The sequence below is a fragment of the Hibiscus syriacus genome, unplaced genomic scaffold (genome assembly GCF_006381635.1).
Source record: "Hibiscus syriacus cultivar Baekdansim isolate YM2019G1 unplaced genomic scaffold, ASM638163v2 tig00111099_pilon, whole genome shotgun sequence".
NCBI classification, from domain to species: Eukaryota; Viridiplantae; Streptophyta; class Magnoliopsida; order Malvales; family Malvaceae; genus Hibiscus; species Hibiscus syriacus.
Window position 1 is genome coordinate 415,680 of NW_024062984.1, and position 27,119 is coordinate 442,798.

Consider the following 27,119-nt stretch of genomic DNA (forward strand, 5'->3'; position numbering starts at 1 on the left):
TGGTATTGCATTTGTTTCTTAAGAATTTTCTCTAAAAATATAATATTCGCGCGAACGTGTCGAAGACACGTATTACCACGACCACGAGACGGACGACGGCAGCGACGACGCGCGAGAGTCCCCCTTATTCTCTATCACTCAACAAGGAAGTGGGAAAGCCAAGCCTTAAATATCATTCCCAATAGTATTTCCAATACTATGTGGGATTGAGCATTACCAACACTTGTTCTCAATACTATGTGGGATTGAACCTTAAATAGTGATATTATTTGTGAATTATAGTTAATGACTTTAGTATTTGTATGAAAAGTATTTGTGGTTCGTTTAGTTTTCATGTAATTCTAATTTATTTTCAATTGATTGTAATTGCACGATAACAATTTTTTTTATTCTCGCGAGTGATGCAATTTTTTTGAATGTTTTGCTTAAAATTGCAATAATCGCGATTGATTGTAGATTGACTTTTAATTATGACATATTTAATCGTATAATACTAATGCAATTGGTTGATGATTCAGTTGTTTTAAGGTGCATGATTGTTTAATGTTTCCTGAATAATCACATAGATTGAAAACAAGTGTTGGTAATGCTCAATCTCACACAGTATTGGAAACCCTATTGGGAATGGTATTTAAGGCTTGGCTTTCCCACTTCTTTGTTGAGTGATAGAGAACAATGGCGACTCTTGCGCGCCGCCGCCGCCGCTGTCCGTCTCGTCTCGGGTCATGGTCGTGGTCGTGGCTTGGATTTGTCAAAATGACCAACTAAATTGCAATGCGATCGATAATTCACAACGCGATCTCCGGTATCGCAAATCAGTTTTCAGATTCGCAACGCGAACTTCGACTATCGCAACGCGAACTTGGACTATCGCAATGCGAATATGTAAATCGCAATGCGATAGTCGAAGTTCGCGTTCCGAATCTGGAAACTGATTTGCGATACCGGAGATCGCGTTGCGAATTATCGATCGCATTGCGATTTAGTTGGTCATTTTGGCAAATCCAAAAAAAGTTGATTAAAGTCGTATATTATAAGGCATTTTTAATCACTGAGGTTATTTTCACTTTATTTAAAGAGATTTTAGACTTTCTATATTTAATTAGTTAAAAATTTTGAAAAAAATATTACTTTATATCACTCTAAATTATTATTTTTTTTTAGGAAAAAAAACTTTTCCATAGGTGGGCAGATTCATTATGAACTATCAAATGATCAAACTCCAAGTTGTTGAACCACTCATATATTCAACATTAACTAAATTTATATATACGATAAAATATAAATTGATCAAATAATATAATGACACATATTATTCAATTCACCATAAACTATATAACACGTAAATTATGAATATAATTTGATATTGTTCTCTCTTTTTTGTACGAGTTAATAAATTTTTATCATTCTAAGATATTTTCCTTTATTTAATTTAAAATTTCGGTGTTGGAACTTGAATTTTTTTTAAGCTAAGGTGATTACAAAGTAGTATATGTTCTAAATATTCTCAATTATTTTAATAATGAATGTTCAATCACCATGATGCTGTCACTAATGTTCGAATCCGTGACCTCTAACATTTTTTGTAACCACTGAGATAAATTGGTTACTTGAAATCTTAAATATTTACTTACGAGTCTTATTTACAACTCTGATATGATTAGACATACTAAATTCAATTCTAATAATCGAATTATTGATCCAGCGAAGCAGCCAAAGAGAGTAATTTACAAGCATTTAAAGTTTTCTAAAACAGCATCTCTATAAATATATAAAAAGAAAAATGATCTTAAAACTTTTACCTGCGTTTTATTCACCACCAAAAAGAAGAAAAAAAAACAATGCCTTCCTGCCCCCAAGCATTTTGCTCATAGCCAGTAAACATTCAGCCGGATCACAGGTGAAAGGGGTGCAGGAGGTACATGTCACGAAAAAAGAAGGGGGGGGAAAAAACTCCTCCGTTGGTACGGATTAACAAAAGAGCGAGTTAAAAGAAAAAAGAAGGGGGGGGAAAAAACTCCTCCGTTGGTACGGATTAACAAAAGAGCGAGTTAAAAGATAACAAAATGGCAGATTAAATCTGTTTAATCATCCTGTGAAGTTTTCATAGAAATCTGCAAAGAATGTGGCGAATCTGCCTGCTCAACGGGATCATCGGAATTCTTTGTCTCCGTGTTCTGATGTTTCTTGCTCACGGAGTTGGTGTTCCGAGCCCAATCAGGAGGCTTTGATGGCAGAGGAGTATCAGACAAATGGTTTGTTGGTGGCACACTTTGATATGCTAGTGCAGATGAATTGAACACAGATGAAGGAAGGCTTAGATCATAATTATAAGGATATCCCACATAAGGATGATCAAATCTGCAAGTCGGCCCATATTTGCAGAGCCCGTACATAGTGTAGCTAGAACATACAGCTTGCCCCTACATGTCGAAGAACACTAAATAAATTAATACTATTTTGAAAAAATAAATATATTTATAAATATATTATAGATGGCAACCAAACCAATAATGATTGCTGAAACTGAACAGACTGAACCTGATGAATACCTAGTTAAATACCTGACCATGTGAAAAATAGACAGTAAACTTACAGGTCTTGAAGGAAGCCCGAGTGGACCACTACCATTTATCACTGAATTTGCAATCCTTTCCTTTGGATGATGGTACTTGCAATCAGATCCATATTTGCATGTGCCGGTGTTCATATAATACCGACATTCTGGCTGATTAGGTCTTTCAGGAAAATTTGAAGCAGGCATTGATGATGACAAGAGCAGCTGTCCGGTAGAACCCGACTCTGCTGGGTTCACCGAGTTGTAAGCCAAATTGGATCCAATAACACCAGAAGAAGATACAGGGTTCATAGTTCCCTGATCATAATAAAATAAGGAAATAAGAAAAAAAATGAGAGGAAAGAAAAATAAATTCTAATTGAAAAGAGACACATATCAAAAGATCGGAATAGCAAAAACATGTAGCATAAGGTATAGTCACAGGATGCTGTTGATTACTTAATGTAAGGCAATACATAGCAGCCATTAACATACCACTTCAAAGTTCAAAGAATCCAAAGACATGACAAACTTTAGACCGGCTGGCAGTATTATTTTTATACTTCAAAAAAAGAACAAGGAAGTGCCATCATCCAAAGGAAGAAAAAGAAAGAGAAAGAAAAACATTCCTTTTTTTTTAATAATGAAAAACATAAATAATAATAATAAGCTTTTCAGATTCACTCAGCAAGCCGCTCAGACAACAAGTCAACAACTGAACAAAAATGAAGACATCCAAAGTGACTTAAAAGCTGTGCTTATGAAAGAGAGAATAATTTGTCCGATAGTAAATGGATTCTGTATATATGAATGGAGTCAAGACTTTTGCCATTTTATCATAGTATCTCCAATGACAGTCACCTCCAATGCGAACTAATCAGTGAAGAACCATTCGTAACCATTTGAAAAGAACATTGTCAAATGTTACAGAAATGGAGTAAGTATGCAGCTAAATCATGAACACAGAAATGACAATTGCAATATTAGAACCAGGAAATTGAAAATTATGCACTTCTTAAGTCTCCAAGTACAGAAATAATAAAATGTTGTCAGCATATAAGAAGAAGAAAAAGCACATCATGTGTTTTTTCTAAACAAAATGCAGTACTACAAAAAACCCTTGGGACCAACCCTCTCAGATCTTAGTTGCATGTGGTACAGGGTAAGTTGTTACAATTGAAAATATTAGAGTTTATTAGTAATTAGTGATAGAGGATTTTTTTTTATAGAAATAGAGTGGCCTCATTAAAAAAACCCTTCATAACCTCCATGTTACAACAGTAACGTGAAGGACATTGGAAGGAGGAAAAGAGTGCCTAAGAATTTATTAATATAAGAATAATACATAGCCAGATCCTACAAACTTCTGTTACAACATAACACTTAAACACCAAACAAACTACAGTAATACAACCAACTCAGAAACATAACAACCTAAACACACAACCTATTAATCAACTTATTCCTTCTTTAGCCAATTTATCCGATTCCCAATTAGCAGATCTCAAAATATGCCTAATGATTATGTCTTTACTATCCACTAGGGCTGTAATTTCTTTCACCAAAGACTGAAACATAGGAGTACATAAAGCCAGATTTTTTATCCACTTTAGTGCAGTAAGGGAGTCCGATTCTAGGATAATCCTTGGCATTGGAACCAAAACTATTTCCTCCATAAGCATCAGCCCTCTCTTGATAGCCATTAACTCTGCAAGAATAGGAGGACCACTCCCAATCCTCTCAGAAAACAAACCGAGCAGCAGACCTTCAGAATCCCTTATCAGACCACCTATGCCTCCTTTATCCCACCCCTTAGACATCACACCATCTACATTTAATTTAACAAACCCTGAAGGAGGAGAAACCCGGCAGGAGGATAAAGTACTACCCTTCTTCTTTCTTCCCACATAATCTGCTAGTCTAACATCACCCACTAGGGAATCAAAGTTAATCTGCACATCTTTGAATTTTGCCACAAACCATGAAGCAATTCTGAACTGAACAAGGAAGAACAATAACGAACCATCCACCTTCCCTTTCTCCATATAATGAAACTCGGAACTATACTATCCCAAACAGTGAATAAAGCCAACAACCTCTGAGGAACCACAAAAGAGACATTCCAAGAAGACAAGAATCTACTCCACAAACACCATACCACCTCACAATGCAAGAAGAGATGAGCAACCGACTCCACACACTTGCCACACAACAGACAAAACGAATCATCAATCCCTATCACTCCTCGCTTGTATTTTAAATAACGAAGGATCTTATCTTTTAATAACGAAGATAAGGTTTGTATTTTAAATAACTCCTAGTTGTAGTGAAACTCTTGTAGCCTAAGTCTTTAAATAGACTCTTGTAGTGAAACGCTTTTTTGAATGGCAAGTTAGAAGAAGAAGTCTACATGAAGATGCCACCTGGAATGCAGTCAAAACTAGGAGGTAATAAGGTTTGTAAACTTGAAAAATCACTATATGGTTTAAAGTAGTCTCCAAGGGCCTAGTTTGACAGGTTCACGAAGGTCTATATAAATAATGGGTACAAGCAGTGTCAAGCATATCACACTTTGTTCGTTAAGATTAATTCTAACAAGAAAAGGTTATTCTCATTGTCTATGTCGATGACATTGTAGTGACAGGAGATGATGAAGATGGAATTAATCAGTTGAAGAGGTTATTGAACAAAGTTTTTGAAAAAAAGGACCTAGGGAAACTGAGGTATTTCCTAGGCATGGAGGTTGCTCTATCAAGTAAAGGTTTGGTTATAAACCAGAGGAAGTATATGCTCGACTTACTCTCTGAAGCTGGTATGTTAGGATGTAAGCCTGCTGATGCTCCTACGGAAGCTGGCTTAAAGCTTTGTGGTGAAGAAATGAGGGCTGAAGTCGATAAGAATCAGTTCCAGAGTTTGGTTGGAAAACTCATTTACTTATCCCTAACCAGACCTGACATCTCTTTTCTTGTAAATGTGATCAGTCAGTTTATGACTAATCCGAGAGAAAGACATCTAGAAGCTGCTAATCGAATTCTAAGACACCTGAAAGGTACATCAGGACACAGGTTGTTCTTCAAGAAAACTGGTGATAGAACTGTACAAATATTTACAGATTCCAGTTGGGCCAGTGAGGTTACAGAAAGAAGGTGACGAGTGGATACTACTCATTCGTATGGGGTAACTTAGTTAACTGGAGAATTAAGAAACAAAATGTAGTTTCTAGATGCAGTGTTAAGGCAGAATATAGAGCCTTAGCATTGGGAATCTGTGAAGGCATGTGGTTGCTACGACTACTAAAGAAATTGGACATAAAGTATGAAGGAAACTTAGAACTCTTCAGTGATAATCAATCAGCTATTCAAATTGCAAAAACCCCCGTCCATCGTGATCGTACTAAGCATGTGAAAAATCAACAGACACTTTATTGCAGAAAAAGTGAATGGTGGGATAGTAAACTTGACTTGTGTCCCTACAGAGGAACAGGTAGCAGATATTCTCACTAAAGCTATATCCAAACAAGTTTTCGAGAAGTTTCTGTCCAAGCTGGGTTTATACAATGTATATACTCCAGCTTGAGGGGAGTGTAAGTTGTTACAATTGAAAATATTAGAGTTTATTTGTAATTAGTGATAGAGATATGATCTTATCTTTTAATAACAGAAGATAAGATTTGTATTTTAAATAACTCCTAGTTGTAGTGAAACTCTTGTAACCTAACTCTTTAAATAGACTCTGTAATTCATCATTTGAGATGTATAAAAATGTTCATTATTCTTGTGAGCTTCCACATAAAGTTCATAAACCACGATGTAAAATCAAGATTGATACTTTATTATTTAAAATGCCAATTTGTTCTTATCATGTTATTCTCTTGCCCAGTTAAATGAAAGCACAAACATTAAATTTAGCATGGTAGAGGTAAAGTGAAAGAAAATTTCATACCAAAATATAACGTAGCTAGAAATTCAGATAGATAGTACTCAAAATATTAGGTATTCACTTACCACGTAGGTGCTCCATCCAGGTGCAGGTATCATGCTTTGGGAAGGAGACACAAAAACAGGCATGTAGCTTTGTCTTTGTAAACACTGGCCGGAGACATAAGGTACCCTAGGCAATGACCATGTGGGTAAACCACCGCCATATGGCACACCTGAGGGTGGCAAAATTGTTGATCCAGCAGGTCCATTTACAGGTAAGCCAGCTCCAGGTGATGCAGGCTGGGGATGATGGAACTTGCATGCAATTCCAAACTTGCATGATCCAGTCCGCATGTAATAAGGACATGATTTTTCATCCTGAAAAATAAAAAGCCAGCATGAGATGACACATTGTCAAGTAGGCACATCAAAGAAGAGTAAAATAAATCACCTGACGCATAGGCAGACCAAGAATGTTAAATATAACAGGTCCAGCACCATTCTTGTCCTTTGGATGATGATATTTGCATGTTGATCCGTATTTGCAAGTTCCTGTCTTTATAAAGTACTGCAAAGAAAGATTAAATAGTGTTTCTAAATTAGAAAGCTTTCCACAAAAAATACTTTAGATCGACCAAATCAACCATGATCTCGAGCTACACAACAGTTTTATGTAGAAAAAGACATGCATAACTTCACTGGGTTAAAAGGAAAATTAAGCATTCTGATCCTGGAGCCTGCATCCCTCATGTGAAACAGTAGCGGTATACAAACATCACAAAATCGACAACCAGAAAAAAAACAGCTAAACCATGACTGGCCTAACCAGAAAACAGCATTTTGCCATAGATCAAATTAACATTCTTGCACATACTGTTACAACTCATGTCTGCCATGTATCATGGCATTCGGTATTCATTTCCCCAAAATTTGTTTATAATTAAATAACATCTATATCCGTAGCAAATCCTCATTATATGGTTTTCCTTATCTCAGCAAGAACTGATATACCACAGCAGATAATGATAATATAGAAACATCTCCGGAAAAGGCAACTTTGTAAAGTATATCGTAATCCACTAATCTTAAATTAGTAGATAGAAGTATTCATACCCCACAGTCTGGCCGTCCAGCTCTTTCAGGGAGTTGTTCGCTATATTGGCCAGCCTGCACCAAACACCAACAAAATAAACAACTACAACCGCAGAATAACTTTTTGTATATCTTAAAATCAAGAATCTGAATCCACTCATTTTACACCTTTAAATGATCAATCGCTTATACAAAAATTTGAATACCTGAACAGAAAATGTCGGATGATTGAAACGACAGTTATTTCCATAACCACAGACTCCAGTCCTTAAATAGTAAGAACAATCCGGTTCACCGGGACGATCAGGGTACGAGGCTGATTTAGAAACACCCGCCTCTTGATTATTATCATTAATTTTCAGCCGCAAAATTGCTTCTAAAACAGTAAGGAAAGACGGGGGGCAAAATTAACCAAAGCTACAATCTCTCAAAAGGAGAAAAATATATCTTGATCATCAACCGAATGAAAAAAAACACAATCTATTAATACGGTAATTTTTTTTAGGGGAAAAAACAATGTTTTAGTCTTTTAGATGCTTAAAAACTATTAAAGTTAAATTATAGAAAGCTCCAAATAAGAGTTTCCTTTTTCAAAAGAATTTAAAACAAGGATCACAATGAAGAGTAATCACAAAGAAATTATTCTCGAAAGGGAAAATTTATCAATTTAGCAAACATAGGAAATATATAGAGGCATCAGATCTTCCTATAATTTTAAGTAACAAATGAATTGTAGAAAGAATCGGGTGCTACCCCCAATGTTATCAGCGGATTGATTCGAGACGCCATTGTTCTGAACTTGCCGATTATCCGGCATCGGTTTGATGGCAGAGAATTTTATGAACCGCTTCTTCCTTTCTGATCAAACAATCAACAAAAGACAAGAATAATATAATTTCAAATTCTACGCATAAATCAAAGCATTTTTTTCTGACTTTCAAATATGAGATGGAATTAAATAAGATTACGAAGATCAAGAGTAAAAAGAGAGAAATTTCTTCGTCGTCTTCTTCTTCTTCTTCTCCTTGTGGAATAAGGAAGAGATTATAAAGAATTAAAAAGTGAAATCACAGAAAATATTCTAATTTGATTTTTTATTTTTAATTTTTGCTAGTCATGTAAGTGGAAATTTAGGATTTTCATATTTGTGTGTTTCAAAGGATTCCAAGCAAGCTTCACAATGACAAACTTTCTTTCAGTTAGCCAAGTAAAAGACATTATTACCCTAGTAAGGCGGAAGTGCAACTACCCCATTTTCAGTTATTAATGTTACCATCCGCAACGTTTGGTTTTTTGATGGAAAATGAAAACCAAGGCTCAGATTGGGTTTATAATTCGCATTTAGATGATTGAAAATAAAATAAGGATGAAAAATTGGATAGGTGAAAAAAATAGAAAATTTAAATAATATTTTTTATTATTAACAGATTAATTCAAGTGGTAGCTAATTTAATACCGTTTAAAAAATCTCGAGTTTGACCACTCGTGTATGCAAAAAATTCTTTCTGAGAGACTTATCCACAAAAATCAGATGCGTGCGTGCGAATCAATCTGGATTAATTAGGATGAAACCTTAAAATAGATAGGACAATCAAAAAATATTTTTTATTTTTTATTAAAATAATTTTTAAAATTCTTTAATTTGTTAGAATGATATCTATTTTGATCGTATAAGACATATGTATGTTTTCGTGATGTCATATTTTATAGTGTGATAACTCGTAAACGAAAACTCTCAATATGAAAAACATGTATACTTTAACAAAATTTAAAATTATCTAGACATGGTTCTGATAAATTAAAGTAAAATAATTAACTTTTTAATTTTTATAAAGTATATAATTAAAAATAAAATAAAATGTTAATTCCAAAAGCATAATTTCCCTTTTTGTATAAGGGAATTGTTTAAGCAAAAAAATATAATTTCATAGTCTATTAATTTATTTTTATCTATAATGTTGTTTTTAAAATATAAAATTATAGAAACTGTCCAAGAGGACGAGGACTTCGGTGTCTTTTTTGTTTTCAATAGATATAAGCACATAAACGTGAAATTTAGGGCAAATAAAAAACAATTTTTTTTTAAATCCTCGTCAAAATAAAACAGAAAAAGAAAAAGAAATCGTCATCAGAATCGAAACGCGGGAACCTAGGCGGCGGCGATGAGGTGTATACCGGTGGATTTGAATCTACCATGAGAGTCAGGGGGGGCGGAAATGCTTTCAGCAAATGTTTATTCCAGATGACGAAATTAGCCATGGTTACATACACGCATGACGCAACCAATGTTACGTGAATTAGTTGTTAGGCGAGCATAATTGTCTTTTCATCCCTTTATTTTTTTTAACTCTATCAAATTATACATGAAATATTTTTTTATTAAATTAAATTAATTATAAAATAAATAATATTTTCATTTATTTAACAATAAATATTAAATTATCTTATTACAATTATTAATATTGAAGTTCATAAACTTTAAAAATAATAAGAATTTTTTTAAACAACGAAATAAATTAATCCGTACTACGAATACATTCATTTATTTCTTCATAAGAGGGAAAACGAAATGCGACAAATCGTCGACGTCATTACGCGTGGGACCCATTCACGCGCCATTCACACAGGAATAAATAAAATAATTGATCAGTTGTTACAGGGCTAAAATTGTACATCCAGATATTTATCTAAAAAGACAGGAAGAAAAAAGAAGAAGAAACGCGACAAATCGTCGCCGTCAAACGGAGAGGAAACAGTGGTGCCATATGGACCATTAGATTTTGTTGTTGGGGGGAGTGGAACCCACACCATGGATCCTCAGACGGGGAAAAAGAAACGAGCTTTTGTTGTCTCGGAGTCTCAAAGCCCAAGTGCCAATGGGTCCCACCAAGAAAGGTTAAACGACTCGAGATGTGGAGGGTTAGGGTTTGTATAAGTCAATACGTGCTCCAATGAGGGATACCTTTGAGAAAATATCCCAAAACCAAAAATATCGGTTGTGCGATGAAAGTTGGCTTTTGCATTTATTATCACCATTTTTTTTTTGTCATAATATATCATCTAACGAGTAGGGGTGTTATTTTTTAGTTTTAACCGAATTAACTAATCGATTTGAATTAATTTAGTTAATTAGATTGATCATCAAATTAATTTGGTCGATGAATGATTAATAATTTTTTTAGAATTTAGTTAACGATTAATTCAGTTTGAAATTGGTTAATTAATCGAATTAACAGAAATTAAATTTTAAATTTTAAATATATATTATATATAACATATAGATTCCGCCTAAACTATTTAAAACTCAATTAATAATTTAAGATCAATAACTTTTAAACCTAAATCAATATTAATTAATTAAAAAATGCATATAAAATTTTTATTTTATAATTATATATTATTTAAATTAATTATAAATTATTTTTTGAATTAAAAAATATTCAATTTTTATATAAATTAGAAAATTTTAAAAAAAATCGGTTAATTTGAAAATTAATCGAAATTTATTCAGTTCGGTTAATATTTTCAAAAAAAAAGTTCGATTCAATTAACGGTTAAAAAAAAGTTCAGTTATTTTGATTAATGGTAATTCGGTGCGGTCGACCACCGTTTTAACCGAATGAACACCCCTACTAATGAGACTACAAATATTGTAAGGGCCCCAAATACAATAAGATATTAAATTTAGACCAATCGTCAAATCATAAAAAAATCTTAAAAATTATTAATCAAAATAATATATAAACATTCAAGCCGAAATTAAATTTCCCTAAATCTGAATCTATCAAATGATTCAGTGATTAAAGAGAGCGTTATTATTTGTAGAGGTTTTAGATTCGAACAGTTATATTAATAAGTCTATATTATCAATAGCTAAAAAAATTATGAATATATATAATCTTATAATCGATCTAAACTATTTGAAGAAGAATAGAAAAGAATTGTCCAAATATAAAACTATGTGAATGAACTGTGTAGTGAGGAGGAAAGGCCAATATTCCTGGCAACAGCCCCACATTATAAAAATGAAAGTTTGTGGTCCAAATAAAGCGAAAGGTCAAGAAGAAACAAAGACAAATTCAAAACAATTATTACCCTTTTCACTGTGAAAAAGATGACAGTTGAAAGGTAAAAGCAACAAACAACAGCAATCTAGAATTGATTAGTAATAATAATATCTAATTATACAAATGGTAAAAAGCAGAGCATTCATAGTGAATAAATTTCATAGGTTCTGCGTTCACATTATATAAGTCATATGTTTATCGGTACTTAAATGTCGTCATTTTAAAAAAAATTAATATAATTTTCTCGTAATTAACTCGTATCAAATTTAAAAGGAAAAGGTAGCTGTTATCGGTAAATAATATTTTTATACATTGTTTATAGCTTTATATATTCCAGACAATTTACTCAAATTATTATTTAATTTAAATTTCATATTACTTTTAATAATAAATCAAGTTTTTGAATTTATCTATCACTTGGACTTCGTTCAATGTGTTAGATGTGGTTAGCTGTGGGATTAAACTATTAATACGATTAATTAGACATTTTTTTTTAAATTGGGTAGGTGGTTATACCAACATAACACACATTTCTCATGTAAACGGATTGATAGTTGAGATGGATTTTTCATTTTTCTTTTTAATGGAAGTTGGGATGGAATTATTTTTTTAAAAAAAAAATTCTGCGAGACTCGTTAAAAATTTCTTCTTAGTCCTAACAAAGAAAAAAAGCACCCAAAATATATTAAAATTAATGGGAGTTTACATCATCAGAGACAATCATAGCAATGAGAGAAAGTCGACTTAAAGAAAATAACAACACAAGTTCTAAGAGCCCAACTGACAATAGTATGGGCAACAATATTACAATCTCGGTTAATATAAAAAATAGGGATGGTAGTATGACCCGAACCTGACGGGAAACCCGAAACAAAAGCACACTAGCTCAGAATATCCCAACTTGCGCAGAGGGCAGCGTTCCTCGAATTAGCCCTGCAAATGGACCAGTTGCTAAGTCGGATCTAAATGGTATCACAAATGCCGTTCAACACGTCGCCTACCAACCTGGCTCTACCCCCAAATAATTTGCTATTCCTCTCGCACCATAAGCCATACACATGACTAGCAAGAGCAAGTTTCAACACTTGTACAATAAAAGATTTACCTTTAAGGAGTTGAGTAGCCCAGGCCAATTCCCTATCTCATGCACTAACAATGCGATTAATCCCGCATAAAGAAAGGACATTCCCCTATAATTCTTTCGCAAAACCACATCCAAAAAATAAGTGGTTTCGAGTCTCAGACTCAGTGCCACAGAATAAGCACTTATCAGTGTCAATACTCAAACTCATTCGTAGAAGTCTCGTCCGAGTATTCACAAAATGATGCTTTGCTTCGGGATACGCCCTAGAAACCAAACTAATTTATGCCAAGAGACCTTGGGGCCCTGGATGCGCAACTCCTCCCATATTCCCCTTGTGCTAAGGTCATTAATTGTGCCAACAAGTAGTTGTAACACCTTCGGCCTCATTTTCAATATTCTTTTGAAGCACCAACGGGCATTTAAAGGAATGCTCATCTGCCAGAATTTCGAATCTTTAAATTTTACTTGGTATTAAATATATTTAAATTGAATAAATAAGTAGGGACTATAAATTATTTAAAACGGAAGTTGAAAGTTATTTTGACTACTTTAAAAATTATAGGGATGCAAATATATTTAAATTCCAAAAATTAAGGGGCAAAACTTAATTTTACTATTTTATTTTTTTATTAAACTAGAATAAGTATAAAATATTATTTGTTCAAAAATAATCCTTAACTACTTGACATTGAACGATTATACTTCTAGTATTCATGATGCTCAAACCCGAAACATCAAATAATAACAATAATTTCTTTATCATTGAGGTCCATTGGTTTGTGCAAATTACAATTAATTTACTTTGTTAATAAACTTTTGTTAGAATTTTAAGATCTCATATTCGAGTTTAAATTTATATAAATCAAGTGTAAGGTTTAATATTTTATTTTTGTTATAATATAAATACAATTGTTTGTTCTTATTTTCACACAAAAAAGCTAATTAATTTTACAAATTAACTCGACTTAAATTAATTTAACTCATTCAATTTTCTCACACATAATTTACAAGCGAGACTCGATCTATAAGATTTAAGGTATTAAAACCACATTGGCAATATTTATAAAAATTTATTAGTATAGTTATTTGTATATGATTAATTAATTAATTAATTGATTCAAATTAAAAGTATAGATATTTACTACAAAGATTTTTTTAGTCAATTTATTTTATGTATATTCTCAAATTATAATATTTATAGTATTCTTTATACACAATATTTACTATATTTTGATACTGTTAAATATATATTAAGTTGTAGATTCAGATTAGGTAAAAAAATTAGAAGTCTATATATAAATCATAGATTTAATGTGCTATATAGATGGGCCCAATGCAAATGTTAAAGGTTTTAGTTCTAATAATATAAATCAAAGGGTAACCTACATGTTTGGTAAATAATTTTACTCTCTCTTATATTTTACTCATTATACTTTTAATTTTTTCAATTTAATCATTAAACTTTATAGATTGAATTTTTTGGGTCAATCTGTCGTTAAATAATTAACGGCATTATGACATTGTCGTATTTTCATCAAAACAACATCGTTTAGTCTTAAATTTAATTTTTCAGTAATTTAAAACGATATCGTTTTGATGTAAATTGTCATGTCTTAATGTCGTTTACTTATTTAACGGCAGAGTGAGAGAAAAATTTATTGAGTAAATTGAAAAAAATTAAAAGTATAATAAGTAACACAGGATAGAGAGTAAAGTTCAGTTGCCAAACTTATTATTTACCCTGAAACAAATTTCTTATTTTATTTTACAACTTTCTTTTTAGAGAAAATAACTTCAGTGACCGAAAATACCTTATAATATACGATTTTAACCAACTTTTTTTGGTTTTGCCAAAATAACCAACAAATTCGAAACGCGAACTCCAATTTCGCTACCCAGTTTCCAACTTCGCAACGCGAATATGTAAATCGCAACACATAAGTCAAATTCGCAACGCGAATTTGTAAATCGTAACACAGAAGTCAAATTCGCAACGCGATAGCCAAATTCGCAACGCGATAGTAAAATTCGCAACGTGAAAGTCAAATTCACAACGCGAAAGTAAAATTCGCAACGCGAAACACAATATTAATTTCGCAACACAAATGTAAACAGTATTATCGCAATTCATAACCTAAAACCCTAAATCACAACTCAGTCTAATCTCCATCTCTCACTCTCTACGGCGATATCCGTCCCCATCTCCGACGAAATCCGTCCCCATCTCCGGCAAAATCTGTCTATCTCCATCTCTCAGAGCAACATTCACAACCATTCACGGTCAGAAATGAAAAATCAACCACCGAGGGTTAGTTTTTTAATCTCTTATTTTTATTTTGAAATTTTTGTATTATTATTAGATTTTTCTTATATTGATGATAAATTTACTGGTAATTTCAATATATATAAAGATTAACCATTTCACTGAGATTGCTTAGTAAATCCATTCGGTTGTTGTCAATACTGCTAAACTGTTTAGTCTTTAACCATGTGAAGTTAGTATTTGTCTTTTTGTTGAAGAAATGCAATTCATTCAAATTTCAATTTGCAGAAGAATGTTTTTGAAACTTAAATTCGTAACACGAAAATGAAAATTGCATTGCGAATTTCATTTTCGCGTTGCGATTTTCATTTTCGCGTTGTGAATTTAAGTTTCAGAAACTACTCTTATTCTGCAAATTGAAACTTGAATAAATTGCATTACTTCAACAAAAAGACAAATACTAACTTCACAGTGTTGCTAATTTAAGTTTCAAGAATAAACTACTACTCTTTATATTGTCCTTGAACCTGCACTAAACCTATGTGTTGTCCTTTTAAATGTTTATATAAGTGCTTACTTATGGAATGTTATTTGATGCATTTTGTGAACTATGATGGAATAATGACAGCATGTGAATACCGTGTTAGTTTGAAACATATTTGGCTTTGTTTTCACTGTTTAATATCATGTCTGTTTATAGTGTATAATTTGTAGTTTTTGGTATATCTAACTTGGTATGTTTATTATTTTTGTAGAATTTTTTTTCGGTTGCATTGACCTTAAGGAATAAATTAAGCCCAACCACTAAAATTGCGTCGACGCTTACACCTCTACAAAGGAAATTGTTTGAGGATACTTGATTCGGGCCATGGCTGAAAGTACAACATACAGGTGGAGATGCTATGTTGACACATTTGTTTCTTCAGACCATGACTAATGATCTACCCGAGAGGATACAACGTGGTGATGAAGAGATATGGTTTCATTTTCCTCCGGCACCGGCGTATACTTGTTTTGGGCGGGAGGAGTTTTGCTTAATCATTAGTCTACGCTTCGGACACGATGAAGTAACCCAGTACACTAGTCATATCTCCCGCCCATCATGGTTATCTCAGGTTTTTCCTGAGCTGGCAAAGTCAAAGTCGAGTTTACACGTCGATGACTTGAAGAGATTATTTGTTAAAGATGGTTTTACTCGGATGGATGACCTTGATGTTGTCCGAGTATGCCATTTATTACTTATGCATGCCGGATTTTTAGGCAACGAGGGCATACAACCTATCTCTGAGGACCTAATATTATTGGTAGAGGACATAAATGCATAGAACCTGTTTCCGTGGGGTTCATATCTATGGAAAGCTACCTGGAAGAAGTTCTCGTCTGTCTTTGAGGACCGAAAAAGTTTATGGGGCGATGGTTCTAAATACACTTTGACAGGCTTTACTTGGGCCTTTAAGGTAAGAATTTCTATATAATGTTTCCAAAATTATAATTAATTATTTAACAATTACTAATGTTTGTGTATTATATTGTTTTGTAGATTTGGATATTTGAGGCTTTCCCTAGCATGCAGACATATGCGATAAAAAGATCAAATGATATTCCTAGGGCTATTACCTGGAAGAGGATCCGCATGTTGGATTGGGAAGAGTTACTCCCATATACGACGATGAATGATGTAAGTTAACACACAAATAATACCATATATAAACAAGTTATTACTAGTACAAGTTTAACTTTGTTTGAGCTTTTATATTGTTAGGAGGCCAACTATCCATTACAGAGGCTGACACCCACAGAGGTGAGCTTGCCACTGATTTGTGGCAAGCTAGTAAGCGATTTTTTGATGGGACGGATGATGAGCACCCCCCCACTTCGAGAGACATCACCTGATCGGGCCGATTCTACAGCTCGACACCCGGTGCCATCACCTGATCGAGCCTCTTCTCCACCTCCACCATCACCTATTCCATCACATCATCGAGCATATTCTCTACCATCACCTCATGATAGACGACCGACAAAGAGGCCACGACATTTATCTCTCTGTTCTCCACCTCCACGGGATGAGTTAGGGGAGTTACGTGATGAGGTCGGTGATTTGTGTTATGAGGTCGGTACTTTACGTGAAGATAATGGTGCATGGCGTGATGAGGTTCAGTCTTTACGTGGTGAGGTGGATTTTTTACGCGATGACAATGGTGCGCTACGTGGTGAGGTATCTACTTTACTTGATGAGGTTACCGCTCTACGCGAGATTATTTCATCGTTGCAGAATGAGGTTCATACTCTACACAATGAGGTAAATTTGTTTAATACTATACTAAAAATGCAAATAACTTTTTTTCTGCATTATTTATTTATTTATTTACTGATTTATGTATTAATTTATTTTCAGCAGCCCGATAAGGTAGATGTTTTATGTCGGGTTTTTCTTGCACGACGGGGTTCACGCATCAGACGTCGTGCACGTGCCATTATGTCTCCGTTCACCCCACTAGTGCCAAGACTCCGTAAGAAGAAGCCTGATGCACCTATCATCACTCAAGAGGCGCCTCCTATCGTTCAAGAGGCCCCTCTCATCATCGAAGAAGCCCCTCCCACCGTTCAAGAGGCCCCTCCCACCGTTCAAGAGGCCCCTCCCACCGTTCAAGAGGTCTCGCCCGTCGTTCAAGAGCCCGATTCATATGGCGTCATATGTTGACATATTGATAAACCCCCTCCCGTGCCCGATATGATGGATGCGAGTTGGCTTTCGTATGTGTTACCGACCAGTACCATTCCTTAGCAGGAGAGGGAAACACTACCGGACACAATTACATATAATACTCTTTGGGATAAGACCGCAGTTGATTTTTATCTACATGAGCGGAGCAAGGGGTGTTATTCTGACCTATGCCAACTCGACGATGTTATTTATTTGTTTCTTGATCGGTCTTGGTGGGGTATTTTATTAGGGGTTGAAGATAATGGCTATCCTGAAGAGGTGGTAAGTCTTATATTCTTCTTATATTGAATTTTGATTAATTTTTTTAATTTATTAATAAATTCACTAATATATGTATTTTTTTTATAAAACAACATATTGATGCATGGGTGTCACGTCTTCTAATAATAAGAAAATTGAGGAAAATAAGAAATACTCGATGGACTATTATGCCGACGTCTTTTCACGTAGCTCACTTGAAGGATCCGAGAGATGCTTCATATACGTTGGGTAATGGAAAAGCTAAACTTTATCCTGCGTGGTGGGAGGTCGATAAGGTTAGTATTTATTTTTTGAATATTTTAAAGGTTTTCATAAATTTTATTTGATGTGTGCAATTATGTATGATTGCAGGTGTTTATCCCTGTTTTGGAACGTCTTCATTGGCTTCTCGTCGAGCTTCAGCTCCCATCCCTGAAGACAATAGTATATGACATCATGTTGAATTACATACCATTGTCTGATTTGAGAGATATTATTTGTAAGGTATGGAGTGCTCATTTGGCAAAATACTTGGACGCGATTGATTATTGGACTAATTTTAGAAACAAGAAGCCAAAAAAGTTCAAAGTTACAATGATCAGAGACGATACCGTGCCACAATAAACGGAGGGAATCAGAGGGGATTGTGGTCCTCTTGTATGCATGTACTTGGTGTGTTTGACGATAGGAAGTAAACACCTTCTACCTCCCACAGATAGAGATAGAGGTGTAGTAGGCTTATGGTTTCGGCATTTTATGGCTCGAGTGATATATGCGAGATGTTGCCTACCTGCATCCGCATGCTAAAAGTTTGCATAAACAATTGGTAAGTTTGAGCAAGTGTTGTTAACATATATACTCTTTGTTGGTTTGAAAATGTTTGGTTAAGTACCTAGAATTCAATAATTTGATGTTTGTTGGTTTTAGATGTGTAGAAAGTATTATTTGAGCAAATGTTTGGTTTCTGCAGGTTATTCCTAAGGTGAGCTGCGTGAAATTGATGTATTTGTGCATAAATAACAGTCCGGGGTACACTTTTTTATCTTGTTTAATTAAATTTTACATTGAAAGTTGATTTGTTTAATTGATGAATAAATAAAAATTATTTTTTGCTTATTTAATTGATTTGTAAAAGTTTATTTGTTTAATTTGATGTGTAAATAAGAATTTTTTTTGTTTCATTGATTTGTAAAAGTTGATTTGTTATTTTAAATTCAATCTGCATTATGTTGAAGGCAAAAAAGACCTGTTGAAGGTACAAATTCACAACGCGAAAGGTAAATTCGCAACGCGAAATAAGCGTTGCGATAGTCAAATTCGCATTGTGGTTTTCGGTTTACGATTTCGCGTTGCGAATTTAACTATCGCAAAGCTTATTTCGCGTTGCGAATTTGACTTTCGCGTTTATCGCAACATGCCAACATACAACATCAAATTATATACAACATCAAACACATTCCAAGCTATAAATACAAGCTAAGGACACTTGAAGAAGCAAGAGAACAACTATCCAAGCAATTAAACACAAGAGAAAATCCCAACATGATAACAACTGAACAGATCATAGCAATGTTCAAACTCAAGTTACTAATGAATGTCTAACTGAAAATGTATGCATTCACACATAAAATACACATAATACAATGTTTGCATTTAAAAATCACCTAAGTTAATAAGTTCCAAAAGGTGAAGTCGGTTGTGATTGGGATTTTGATTTTGATTGCGATTTTGATTTCCTTTTGCTTGGCACCATATGAGCTTTGGATTTTGATGAGGATCTATATTTTGGTAGAGGAAAAGATGATTGTAATGGCACTGGTGATCCACATGTCGATATCCAAACATGATCAACATTAGATGATTTCATTCTACAAATTGTAAATTAATTTACTAAACAAACGAGCTATAAACTATATATCATCACTAACTTAGAGAAGAACATACCTTTATTAAGTTGATAGTTGATAATTTGGGAGAGAAATCATTGAAAAATTATATAGAAATAAATTTATGTAAAAAAAATGCCTTCCGAATATTATCCATTTCATCCAGCTCATGAAGATATGATAACCGTTAACCGAAACAGTCTGAGAAAAACATAGCTGATGTAGAAGTAACTGCATTTTTAAAAGCTCGAAGGCGATCTATTTGGTTCTCAAACATTTAAAGCATCGGAAGCATTTCAGACTTATGATTTGGGTGGTACTCGGAAGCATTTCGGACTTATTATTTTTGTTATTATTACAAGTTGTAGCCCTCAATTATCAGGATTTTTAGTTGGCATTTGTTGCATTTCTCGTATACCACCCAGATCATACGCCCGAAACGTTTCTGACGCTTTAACTGTTTGAGAACCAAATGTGTTGAAACATTTTAATATTTCGATATAACAAATTAAGTTAAATGGATTTTAAGATTTTCCAAATGATTTTCTAAGTATATTCGATATAACTATTCGAATATCAAAACATTACTCCAAATATTTCAAAAATCATTTTTGATCCTTACTTAAGTGTAAAATTAAGTTTTAATCATAAAACAATTTCAAAATATTTTACAAAGTATTTCGAACCAATTCAAAGCCAAAAATTCCAGAATACTCAGAGGGAACCGATTCCCCCCCATAGGAGGAACCGATTCCCCCCTGAATGGTTTGGCTCCGAGATTTCCAGAATGCTCGGAGGGAACCGATTCCCCCCAAGGGGGTACCGATTCCCCCCTGTTCAACGGTCGAAATATTTGAATTTTACACTTAGGGAACCGATTCCCTATTATAGGGAACCGATTCCCCCCACTGTCCAAGCTGTTTTATTAAATGTTTTCACACTAAAACGACTATAATATCTTCTCTAATTATCCCCAACGTTCAGAAGTGATCCAAGGTGTATTTAAGCAAGCTTAGAAGCCATTGATCAACAACAAGAAACATCAAGCAACTAGAATCAAGAGAGAATCAAAGAGAAAGCATCAAACCTCAAGTTTGAGCATTTCAAGCCCATTTTCATTCAATATTCATTTTGCTTTCAAGAACACTTTTTGTGCTCAGTTGTATTCATCTTTGAGTGTTCTTTTCTTTGTTCTAGAATTGTGCAAACATCTTACCTTGTGAGGTTTTCTTGTAAGTTTGCAAATTTGTAATCTTCTCTTTGAGAAAAGAGTGTTCTCAAGAGTTGGGGTATACTCTTGAGGGAATTGTAAGGTTATCTCTTTGGCCTCAAAAGAAAGAACAAATTAGTGAATTTGTTGGAAAATCCTTAGTGTGGATAGCTAAGGTAGTGGACGTAGACTTTGTTTGAGAAAGTCGAACCACTGTAAATCGCTGTGCAATTACTTTCAATTTTCTGCAAAAGCTTCCACAAAATTTTTATTGCCAATTCACCCCCCTCTTGGCCAATTTCGTCATTCGATTAACTCAACAATTGGCATCAGAGCCTAACTCATTTGAAGGTTTAATCGCCTCTTGAGTCGATCCGGGAAGAGTTACATCGATTACAAAGTCATCAATGGCCTCCACTTCAAACTTCGACTCCGGTCTTGATTCGATGCCCGTCAACAAGCCTCCTTTCTTCAATGGAGCTAACTATGCCTATTGGAAGAATAGAATGATGTACTTCATTCAAGCAAGTGACATGGGAGCATGGAATGCTGTAGAAGAAGGATACATCAAACCTCTCACTCATCCAAGGTTGTGGAGTGAAGGAGAGACAAGAATGTTCCAGCTCAACTCCAAAGCCATCCATATTATTTTTTGTGCTCTTGGACCAGATGAATACGGAAGAGTTTCATCGTGTACAACCGCCAAAGAAATATGGGACAAACTTCAAGTCACACATGAAGGTACAGATGAGGTAAAGAAATCAAAAATTAGTATTCTAACACATAGCTATGAAATTTCAGGATGAAACCAAATGAAGACATCAAAGCTATGACGGATAGATTTTCAACGATTGTCAATGGTCTCAAATCATATGGAGAGATCATCTCAAATGAAAAGCTTGTGAGGAAGTTAGTCTACTCCCTCCCAAAATCATGGCAATCAAAGAAGACGGCAATCATCGAGTCTAAGGACCTATCGTCCTTAACTCTTGAAGAACTTATCGGTTCACTCCTCACTCATGAGATGATGCTTGAAGATGAGGTGGACCTTGATAAAGTTGAAGAGACACCAAAGGAGAAGGAGAAGAAGAAAAACATTGGAGTTGCTCTCAAATCCACAAAAGATGAGAGTGATTCTAATGATGATGACGACGAGGAAATGGCATTGTTTGCCAAATGGTTCAGAAAAATGATGAGACCTTACCAAGGAAGAAAATTCAAACGAAACGAAGGCCTCAAAAATGAACCAAAAGAGAAGGACCCAATCATTTGCTATGAATGCAAAAAGCCGGGGCATATCAAATATGATTGCCCACAATTGAAGAAAAAGGGTCAATCAAAGAATAAGCACAAGGCTCATGTGGCTACATGGAGCGATGAAGAAGGTTCCGATGAAGAGGAACAAGAAGTAGCAAACTTGTGCTTGATGGCATTCGGGGAAGATTCTAAGGTAACCTCTAACTCATCTGATTTTGATGATTTATCTTATGATGAGTTATTTGAGGAGTACAATGGGTTGGCTTCGGATTATGAGAAATTGTTTTTAAAATATAAAAATGATGTTTCAAAATTGAAAAATGAAAACAAACTCATATCCAAAACCAACAACGATCTTGAAAGTAAAATCAAAAATTTGCAAATCAAACTAGAAGAGTTTGAAAAGAAAAATTTAGATTTGCAAAATTTACTTTCAAAGATCAATGATGATCATCAAAAGAAAATTGATGATCTTAAAACTTCTTTTGATAAAGTTGGAACAAAACATTTTGAAAAAGGTGAAAATTCAAAATCCAACTTTGTTAGAAAAGGTTTTAGAAACTACAATCATAGAGGTCCCCAAAGAACCTCAAATGGAAAAATCATTAGAAGTGTGTGGGTTCCTAAAGAACTCATTACTACTAAAGATAAAAATATCCTACACAAATGGATACCTAAAGGGACTAGGATTTTGGAAACTAATGAATATGGACCCAAAAGAATTTGGGTACCAAAATCAAAATTAATCTATGTTTGTAGGGAAAGGAGCATTGCTACAAGGCACGGGAAACAAATTCAAACTCATGGTACCTTGATAGTGGATGCTCAAGACATATGACCGGAGACAAAAGCCGGTTCATTGAGCTTAACGCCAAAAATGGAGGAGAAGTGACTTTTGGAGACAATTCAAAAGGTCACATTGAAGGTATTGGTACAATAGGTAATACCTCTTCCATACAAATTAAAAATGTTTTATATGTGAATGGATTAAAGCATAATCTATTGAGTATTAGTCAATTATGCGATAAAGGATTCAATGTCTTATTTGAAATTAATGGTTGTAAAGTCATTGACATTGCATCTAATCGGATTATGCTTGTTGGTCATAGAATAGGAAACATTTACATGGTGCATTTAGATTCTATTGATATGACTATGTCTAGTTGCTAAGGATGAGCATGATAGTTGGTTATGGCATAGGAGACTAGGTCATGCTAGTATGAGTGTTTTGCAACGGCTAATTCAAGGTGATTTAGTTCGAGGGTTGCCTAAGCTTAAATTTGATAATGATAAAATGTGATGCTTGTGCTAAAGGAAAACAAAAACGAGTTTCTTTTAAATCTATTAATGATGTATCAACTAGTAGAGTATTACAATTGATCCATTTAGATCTTTTTGGGCCAACTAGAACTACTAGCTTGGGAGGAAAACAATATGCATTTGTCTTGGTAGATGACTATTCTAGATACACTTGGATTCTATTCTTAAGTACTAAAGATGAAGCATTAGAAAATTTCATCACATTTTCAAAAATAATCCAAAATGAAAAAGGTTACTCTATCACTAGTGTTAGAAGTGATCATGGAACTGAATTTGAAAATCTTGGATTTATTGAGTTTTGTAATTCTAACGGTATTAGCCACAATTTTTCAGCACCTAGAACCCCTCAACAAAATGGAGTTGTTGAGAGGAAAAATCGAACTTTAGAAGAAATGGCTAGAACCATGCTTTGTGAAAATAATTTGCCAAAATATTTTTGGGCGGAAGCCACAAATACCGCTTGTTATGTTGTAAATCGAGTAATGATTAGGCCAATTTTAAAGAAAACTCCATATGAAATTCTCAAAAATAAAAAGCCTAACATTAGCTATTTTCATCCTTTTGGATGTAAATGTTTTGTTTTAAACAACGGTAAAGAAAATCTTGGTAAATTTGATGCTAAAAGTGATGAAGGAATTTTTCTGGGTTATTCCTTAAATTCTAAAGCTTATCGTGTATTTAATAAAGAACTTTAGTTGTAGAAGAGTCTATACATGTTGTTTTCGATGATAATCCCCTTCCGAGGAAGGATTCTTCTGTTAATGATGATGTAGGTATTGTACAAGCAAATGACGTTAGACATTACGTTGGAGAATCATCATCAAAGGAAGAAACAAAAGATGAGGAAACTCATGATCCCCTCGAGAATCCAACCATTGAAGAAAGGGAAGTATCTTTTCCAAGAGAGTACAACTATGTCAAAGATGGTGAAATTATAGGTGATCCATCAAAAGGGGTAACTACTCGATCTTCTCTTAGAAATATCTGTAATTATGTTGCATTTATTTCATGCATAGAGCCTAAGAACATCAAAGAAGCATTAACAGATGAACATTGGATTATGGCTATGCAAGAAGAATTAAATCAATTTGAGAGAAGTAAAGTATGGACATTAGTTGAAAGGCCTAGTGATAAATCTACTGTAGGTACTAGATGGGTTTTTAGAAATAAACTTGATGAAAGTGGTAATATAGTGAGGAACAAGGCTAGACTTGTTGCTCAAGGCTATACTCAAGAAGAAGGCATAGACTATGATGAAACATACGCTCCCGTAGCTAGGATGGAAGCAATTAGAATGTTATTAGCATTTGCATGTTTCAATGAATTTAAATTATATCAAATGGATGTTAAAAGTGCATTTTTAAATGGTTTTATAAAAGAAGAAGTGTACGTGGAACAACCTCCAGGTTTTGAAGATTCAAATTTTCCGGATCATGTTTTAAAATTGACAAAAGCTCTTTATGGTTTAAAACAAGCTCCTAGAGCTTGGTATGAAAGATTGTCAAATTTTTTAATTGAAAAAGGTTTTTTAAAAGGAAAGGTTGACACTACATTGTTTTTAAAGAGAAAAGGTAAAGATTTATTAGTAGTTCAAATTTATGTTGATGATATAATATTTGGTTCTACTAATGATGTTCTTTGTCAAGAATTTTCTAAGCTAATGCAAAGTGAGTTTGAGATGAGCATGATGGGGGAGCTCTCATTTTTCTTGGGACTCCAAATCAAGCAAAGAAAAGATGGCATCTTCATTAATCAAGCTAAGTACGTCAAAGATATGCTCAAGAAGTTTGGACTGGAAAATGGGAAACCTCATAACACTCCATGAGCTCTTCAACAAAGCTTGACTTGGATGAAGGAGGTAAATGTGTAGATGTTAAATTATATAGGTCAATGATTGGCTCTTTGCTTTATCTAACTGCAAGTAGACCGGACATTATGTTTAGTGTTTGCTTATGTGCTAGATTTCAATCATGTCCTAAGGAATCACATTTACTAGCTGTTAAGAGAATCTTTAGATACCTTAAGGACACTCCTAGTTTAGGACTTTGGTATCCTAGAGACTCTAGCTTTAGCTTGCATGCTTTTTCTGATGCGGATTATGGAGGATGCAAATTAGATAGGAAAAGCACCTCCGGTACTTGTCAATTCCTTGGAAATATGTTGATTTCTTGGTTTTCAAAGAAACAAAATTGTGTTGCATTATCTACCACTGAAGCAGAATACATTTCAGCCGGTAGTTGCTGTGCACAAGTTTTATGGATGAAACAACAACTTTTTGATTATGGAATTGAAGTAGGTACCATTCCTATCAAGTGTGACAATACTAGTGCTATTTGTCTCACTAAAAATCCCATCCAACACTCTAGAACTAAGCACATTGAAATAAGACATCACTTCATTAGAGACCATGTCACTAAGGAAGATGTAGTTCTAGAATTTGTTGATACTTTGCACCAATTAGCGGATATCTTTACAAAACCCTTAGACAAGGAAAGATTTTGGACACTTAGGAGAGAATTAGGTTTGACCAACCTATCTTCACTTAGTGTTTAAAATAATTGTAGCACTTTTAATAAATCTTGAAAAATGCTTATAATAATAATTTTTGATTGCATTCTTGCTATTAGTTAGGGGGAGTTTGTGATTCTTAATGAAAATTAATTTTATGTTCAAAAACAATTAAAGACTAATTTAATTATTTGAACATAATTAATGTTTGATATATGAGTTGCCAATACCACTAGAAAATATTAATTTAGCATTTTGTGCTTAAAAAATCGGATTTTAGCATTTTGGTGCAGAGGGAATCGATCCCCCCAATGAGGGAACCGATTCCCCCTTTGAAGGGGAACCGATTCCCCCCACAGGGGAATCGATACCCCCTGGGGTTCTGCTAAAATCAGGCAGAATCACCCCAAACTCTCAAAAACCCTCTTCCTCTCTCTCTCCCCGTTCTCACCCTCTAAACCCCTCAAATCTCCATTTTTACCTCAAATCAACGATATTAATCGGAATTTACTTCATAAATCATCTTCCAAACCTGTTGGAATCATTAAAATCGTGCAAACAACATCTAAATCCCCTCAATCTTCATATTTCAAGGTAAATTTTTCTAAACTCTTTATTTCATTATTTTGAACTTAGGATTAGTTTCAATTAGTTCTAGGTTGAAATAGTGATCGGGCATTGATTATTTAGTGATTAGAAACTAGATGTTACAACTAATTTCATCAAAAACACAAGAATTTTTCAAATTTTTAAAATTTTCGAAATAAAAAAAAAATTGTTATTATTGTGTTTTGATCAAATTATATTGTTGTTATGCAAAACTATACATATATTGTTTCTCAAAACCATATTTTTCAAAAGCTTTTCAAAAACTTTGCCCATTAGGATTGATTTAGAGAATCTTGAAATATTGAGGACTCATTTGAGTTTTGGGATTAATTGAATTGCATACACTTGTTTTAAAATTGCAGGTTATTATATCTATTC

General features: G+C 33.9%; 1 protein-coding gene across 3 annotated transcripts; it reads right to left on the reverse strand.

The window, feature by feature from the left end:
* Positions 1 to 1,784: 1,784 nt before the first annotated feature.
* On the reverse strand, positions 1,785 to 26,381 carry LOC120153284 (zinc finger CCCH domain-containing protein 3-like). 3 transcript variants are annotated; one of them, XM_039165270.1, is made up of 10 exons: positions 26,369 to 26,381; positions 14,257 to 14,267; positions 8,323 to 8,452; positions 7,776 to 7,945; positions 7,591 to 7,644; positions 6,929 to 7,045; positions 6,562 to 6,855; positions 2,597 to 2,875; positions 2,017 to 2,423; positions 1,785 to 1,939 (listed from the first exon to the last, which is right to left on the reverse strand). In XM_039165270.1, exons 3-9 carry the CDS (start codon positions 8,384 to 8,386, stop codon positions 2,085 to 2,087), a joined length of 1,317 nt encoding a protein of 438 aa, XP_039021201.1. In that variant the 5' UTR covers positions 8,387 to 8,452; positions 14,257 to 14,267; positions 26,369 to 26,381; the 3' UTR covers positions 1,785 to 1,939; positions 2,017 to 2,084. The 3 variants fall into 3 exon arrangements, with proteins under 3 accessions (XP_039021201.1, XP_039021199.1, XP_039021200.1); XM_039165268.1 differs by lacking the exons at positions 14,257 to 14,267; positions 26,369 to 26,381 and having other exon boundaries at positions 7,591 to 7,650; positions 7,773 to 7,945; positions 8,323 to 8,666; XM_039165269.1 differs by lacking the exons at positions 14,257 to 14,267; positions 26,369 to 26,381 and having other exon boundaries at positions 8,323 to 8,665.
* Between the last annotated feature and the right edge of the window lie 738 nt (positions 26,382 to 27,119).

Bases quoted from the DNA above. Each gene is read 5' to 3' on its own strand.
- LOC120153284 (XM_039165268.1), bottom strand. From the start codon at position 8,386: ATGCCGGATAATCGGCAAGTTCAGAACAATGGCGTCTCGAATCAATCC. The intron at 7,651-7,772 runs TTCAAATTTTTG...TGTTGGTGTTTG, and splicing joins CGACATTTTCTGTTCAGGTA to GTGCAGGCTGGCCAATATAG. The intron at 7,046-7,590 runs GTATGAATACTT...CTTTCTTTGCAG, and splicing joins CTGGACGGCCAGACTGTGGG to TACTTTATAAAGACAGGAAC.